Source organism: Lissotriton vulgaris, chromosome 3_1, assembly GCF_964263255.1.
Source record: "Lissotriton vulgaris chromosome 3_1, aLisVul1.2, whole genome shotgun sequence".
NCBI classification, from domain to species: domain Eukaryota; kingdom Metazoa; phylum Chordata; class Amphibia; order Caudata; family Salamandridae; genus Lissotriton; species Lissotriton vulgaris.
In genome coordinates this window covers 1,511,470,149-1,511,476,148 of record NC_141689.1, presented here as the reverse complement: position 1 = coordinate 1,511,476,148, position 6,000 = coordinate 1,511,470,149, and the positions used below count along the sequence as shown (strand labels likewise).

General features: G+C 52.2%; 1 protein-coding gene across 1 annotated transcript in view; it reads left to right on the top strand.

Annotated features, from left to right (window-relative positions):
* The first annotated feature begins 950 nt into the window (after nucleotides 1-950).
* Nucleotides 951-6,000, top strand: part of POLR2B (RNA polymerase II subunit B) — a 131,586-nt gene continuing 126,536 nt past the window's right edge. The window contains exon 1 of the mRNA XM_086961974.1: nucleotides 951-1,122. Within this exon, the coding sequence (XP_086818100.1) occupies nucleotides 1,104-1,122 (19 nt within the window). The 5' untranslated portion in view covers nucleotides 951-1,103. The remainder of the gene's footprint in view (nucleotides 1,123-6,000) is intronic.

Here is a 6,000-nt window from a genome sequence, read left to right as displayed (position 1 = left end):
ATTGTGTTGTCTACTTACTCCCACAGCTAGCTCCCTGATCCATTGTGATCATAGGTACCTGTTTCAAGGATTGGTAAATCAGGTACTCTGGAAGTAAAATAATGAAACTGAATTGCTGATAATAGTGTGTAGGTTACCTGATTGAAGTATATAGTGAAAAATATATTTTATGGGCCCAAGTGTGCATTATTTGGTAATACAGTTAGTCGGGTGACCTGCGCGCTTCATCACACTCACTCAAATAAAAATTCCAAGAGCCGGGCCTATGCACTACTCATCTCTCCCACTCATGGCTGATCGGAGAACACAGGCAATTGATAATAAATACAACCTCGGTATTAATGCGGCCTGAGCATGAGTCCCAAACTATTTCGTCAGTATTCACAGTCGCAACGGCCGAACTTCGTCTTCTTCGCTTTATTTTAAACGGAAACAGAAAATGTAATTTACACGGCACGGGTTGAGCGTTGCCATTCGGATATTTGCGGAATCACATTGAAAACGGTGTCTAGCACAGCACCCCAGTACTTCTGCTGCGTAGCAGTGAGTACACCAACTACGTTGAATGCAGAAGACTCTACGTCCCATCCACTCTCTCTGGTACAGTTCAGGCAGATGCGGCCTGAGCATGAGTCCCAAACTATTTCGTCAGTATTCACAGTCGCAACGGCCGAACTTCGTCTTCTTCGCTTTATTTTAAACGGAAACAGAAAATGTAATTTACACGGCACGGGTTGAGCGTTGCCATTCGGATATTTGCGGAATCACATTGAAAACGGTGTCTAGCACAGCACCCCAGTACTTCTGCTGCGTAGCAGTGAGTACACCAACTACGTTGAATGCAGAAGACTCTACGTCCCATCCACTCTCTCTGGTACAGTTCAGGCAGAGCGACGTGTTGGTGGTGCGCGCGCAAGTTCACTGGACTAGAGTGTGTGCGTCACAAAGAAGCGCCGGAACGTCATTTCCTGTGCAGCGATAGTGTTTGTGATCGTTTCCCCGGCCGGCAGTGGTGGCTGCCTACCAAGGAGTGCGCAGTTGGCTTTCTGCCGCAATACAAATCTTCACCGCCTCTCAGTCCCCGGGCCCCTCACACCGCCAACATGTACGACGGCGAGGAAGGTAAGTGCGAGTTGTTCATCGTTCGTCTTTTCTGCTGTCTGCTGGTGCCCGAGATCTGTGCGCACCCACGATCCGGCTCCCAGGTATCAGGTTTAGAATGATAGACTTATGCGGGGGTCTCTGACCAGTGGGCAAAAATTGGTACTGCTTATGACGCAGGAAAAAACAGGGTTCTAGTATCGCTTAAGAAGTAACAAACCCCCCTAGAGCTCTTTTGTTGGTGTACCTCCCTTCCCTACCTGCCGACTCCAGGCTAATGCCCCATTCTCGCCGTCTATAGCCCAGCTGGTGCTTCTAGTCGTTGTGGAAGTCCAACCATCTACAGCTTCTTTTATCTAATTAGGCCCTTTTTAAGTCGAGCATTCAAGACCTCCCTCGTATATACTATATGCTTTTATATGTGTATGTACTTTGTGGGCTCTGGAGATCAGCCCTAGGGACTTGTCTGCTTCTGCTTATGGACTTTTGTTTTCTGTTCAACTGCTTCTATTTTATTGTCTTGATAGAAAACGACCAACAGAGGTCAGTAAAATACCAGAATCACTTTAGCATTCACTAGATTCCAGTCCATAGAAATTGTCTTCCTTAAGCACTTTACTTTACGTTACTTGTGGATTTATATAGCGCAGCGAATCATCCCCGAAGGGATCTCTCGGCGCTTCGAAGAGAAGGTTATACTGGGCAAATATAACTAATAAAGCCATGTCTTTAGGCGCTTTTTAAACAAAGTGATGTTATTGCAGGCTCTGATGTTCTGTGGTAGTTTATTCCAGTGGCTGGCTGCCAGATGGGAAAAGGCTCTACCACCCATCCTAGCCTTGTGTATTCTGTGGGAACACAGGAGATTCGCATTACCAGATCGTAGTTGTCGCCCAGGCTGGTACCGACTGATTTTATCTTTGAAGTATGCCGGGCCACTATCTTGAGCTGACCTGAACGCTACACAGTGCATCTTCAAGATGGCCCGCTTCTTGACCGGGAGCCAGTGTAGTTGATTCAGCAGGGGGGCAGAGGGCGTCCGTGATGGCTTATTAAGAGCAAGACGAGCTGCCGTCTTCTGCACCACCTGGAGCTTTTGATAGAAGATCCTCCCTCGCTCCCACCAGCAGCGAATTTCCATAATCCAGCCGACTCACCAGGAGTGACTGGATAAGGATTTTTCTCGCTGACAAGGGAACCCAAGGGAAATCCTTCCTAAGCATCCTCATGGTGCCAAAACAGGTCCCGGCCACAGTCTTGTCTTGACCTGCTCCTCCATCGACAGTTTATAGTCTATTTTAACGCCCAAGGTCTTGGCCCAGCTCCTGGGGAGGGGGGGCATCACCTAGCTCAGAGGGCCACCATTCTTGAGACCAGATGGATTTGGCCTTCCCAAACAGTAGAATCTCTGTCTTAGAGGAGTTAAGTTGTAGGAAATCTTTCCTCATCCAGCTGGCTATGCTAGACATGCAGCTCTTAAATCTTAATTGAGTTGCCATGATGTCCTCCTCAATGGGGACGATAAGTTGTGTATCGTCCGCATACGAGATGGTCGCAAAACGATAGCCTCTGATGATCTTAGCCAGAGGGGTCATATAAACGTTGAACAGGGTAGGACTCAAGACAGACCCTTGCGGGACTCCCCTGTCCAACTTAGTGGTTTGCGATATGAAGGTGTCTAGCTGGATGCTCTGAGTGCGGCCCGAGAAGAAGCTTTCTATCCACTTGAGGGATAGGTCTAAAGTTCTGCAACTCATTTGGGTCGGCAGATGGTTACTTTAGCAGTGGCTTTACACGCGCCATCTTCCATTTATTCGGAAAGATGGCTGTCTCCAGAGAGCTATTATATATTATGGAGAGCACACCTGCTAACAGCGGTCTAAGTGTCGCCATAACAGCTGGCGGCACTGAGTCCAGTGGTGAGCCCGATTTTACCCGGCTCAGTAGAGAGCCGACTTGCTCCTTTGTTACCGACAAAAAAAGAGTTAATCCCAAAAGGGGGCGGCTCTGTGTGTGTGTGGGGGGGGGGCGGCTCTGTGTGTGTGGGGGGCGGCTCTGTGTGTGTGGGGGGCGGGCGGCTCTGTGTGTGTGGGGGGCGGGCGGCTCTGTGTGTGTGGGAGGCTGCTCTGTGTGGGGGGCGGGCGGCTCTGTGTGTGGGAGGCTGCTCTGTGTGGGGGGCGGGCGGCTCTGTGTGTGTGGGAGGCTGCTCTGTGTGTGTGTGGGAGGCTCTGTGTGTGTGTGGGAGGCTCTGTGTGTGTGTGGGGGCGGCTCTGTGTGTGTGGGGGGGCGGCTCTGTGTGGGGGTGGCTCTGTGTGTGTGTGTGGCTCTGTGTGTGGGGGTGGCTCTGTGTGTGTGTGTGGGGGGGTGGCTCTGTGTGTGTGTGGCTCTGTGTGTGTGTGTGTGTGGGGGTGGCTCTGTGTGTGTGTGTGTGGGGGGGTGGCTCTGTGTGTGTGTGGCTCTGTGTGTGTGTGTGTGGCTCTGTGTGTGTGTGTGTAGGTGTGGCTCTGTGTGTGTGTGTAGGGGTGGCTCTGTGTGTGTGTGGGGGGTGGCTCTGTGTGTGTGGGGGGTGGCTCTGTGTGTGTGTGGGGGGGTGGCTCTGTGTGTGTGGGGGGGTGGCTCTGTGTGTGTGTGTGGGGGGGGGGTGGCTCTGTGTGTGTGTGGCTCTGTGTGTGTGTGGGGGTGGCTCTGTGGGGGTGGCTCTGCGTGTGTGGCTCTGTGTGTGTGTGGGGGTGGCTCTGTGTGGGGGTGGCTCTGTGTGTGTGTAGGGGTGGCTCTGTGTGTGTGTGGGGGGTGGCTCTGTGTGTGTGGGGGGTGGCTCTATGTATGTGGGGGTGGCTGTGTGTGTGGGGTTGGCTCTGTGTGGGTGGCTCTGTATGGGTGGTCCTGTGTGTGTGTGTGTGGGGGGGGGGGTGGCTCTGTGTGTGTGTTGTGGCTCTGTGTGTGTGTGTGGAGGTGGCTCTGTGTGTGTGTGGGGGTGGCTCTGTGTGTGTGGGGGTGGCTCTGTGTGTGTGTGGGGGTGGCTCTGCGTGTGTGTGGGGGTGGCTCTGCGTGTGTGTGGGGGTGGCTCTGCGTGTGTGTGGGGGTGGCTCTGCGTGTGTGTGGGGGTGGCTCTGCGTGTGTGTGGGGGTGGCTCTGCGTGTGTGTGGGGGTGGCTCTGCGTGTGTGTGGGGGTGGCTCTGCGTGTGTGTGGGGGTGGCTCTGCGTGTGTGTGGGGGTGGCTCTGCGTGTGTGTGGGGGTGGCTCTGCGTGTGTGTGGCTCTGCGTGTGTGTGGGGGTGGCTCTGTGTGTGTGGGGCTGGCTCTGCGTGTGTGGGGCTGGCTCTGCGTGTGTGTGGGGCTGGCTCTGCGTGTGTGTGGGGCTGGCTCTGCGTGTGTGTGGGGCTGGCTCTGCGTGTGTGTGTGGGGCTCTGTGTGTGTAAGGGGCTCTGTGTGTGGCTCTGTGTGTGTGGCTCTGTGTGTGTGTGGGTGGCTCGATGTGAATGACTGGGTGGCTCTGTGTGTGTGGGTGACTCGATGTGAGTGACTGTGGGTGGCTCTCTGTGTGTTTGTGTGGGTGGCTCTCTGTGTGTGGCTCTGTGTGAGTGCAAATGCAATAGGTCTCGCATTTGCGAGTGATTAACCCCTTCCATGCTCATGATGGAACGGTTCCGTCATGAGCGTCGGTTGGCCTGTGCTTATGACGGAACAGTTCCGTCATGGTTCTATTTGTTCTTTAGAACCTTCAGCACCGCAGCGGACTTCGCGCAGCGCTGAAGGGGTTAAGCGATTGGCATTGTAAATAACAATGCCATTTATTTATGTATTAAAAACAAAACCATAAATAAAAATGTCATGAGCAATGCCAATAGCTCTAACTTTAACAATGCCGAGACCATTTCATTGTAAATGCTCGTTTTTTATTCCACCCCCTGTTTATCTTTCCATGCTAGTTTGTTTTTCCTCTTCTGTCCTTCTTCCCTAACGCACTCCCTTTAATCTTCTCTTTTGTGCCATTTCTTTTTTTCACGTCATTTACCACTTTTCCTCCCTGTTTCTCTTTTCTTCCTTTCTTTTGCCCACCCCTGATCTCTCTTTCTAACCACTCTATCCGTTTCTGTCCGTGTCTCCGGCCCTCGTCGCTGCCTCTCAGCTATGCATAGGAGTCTAGTTCACCTTGGTTTGTACCTGTGATCTTCGTGGTGCACAGTGCACTCCTGTGTGCCCGGAAGCAGGCTCCTTGCAGCTTTCTTTCATTGTTGGGGCCTAGCTTCCATTTGGCGCAGCAGGTGCACTGGCGACTTGACCCGAGGGCCAACTGAACCCTAATTATTGCCCCAGTTCACTAATTTCCTTCCTTGCGCACAGATCACCACAGCTGTGTGCCAGCTGCACGGAAATCGAAGCTGTGAGTATTATTATTATTATTGTTATTATTATTATTTTGAATCTTATAAAGCGCACTGCTACCCCCGACGGGGTGTCCCGGTGCTGCAGACAGTAAGCTATAAAGGGGATGGCAGCAGCTAGAGACTGGAAAACAGCCAGGTTTTCAATTTGCTCCGGAACAGCGATTCCGATAAAGTCAGCTTAAGATCTAGTGGGAGGCTGTTCCAGAGTTTAACGGTCCCTAACAGCAAAAGCTCTGCCCCCCATTCTGGACCAACGAAAACTCGGGGTAACAAGAAGGCGGAGATTGTTGGATCTAAGAGCTCTGGTTAAGTGGACAGGTTTAAGCCTTTTTTGCAGGTAGACTGGTCCAAGGCCATTAAGGGGCCGGAAAGCAAAAAACAGTGCTTTAAATTGAATACGCCGGGTCACTGGCAGCCAGTGCAGCTTCCTCAGGTATGGAGTGATCGAATGGCGGTAAGGAATGTTACCAATCAGCCTAGCAGCCGCGTTCTGCACGATCTGCAACCGATTG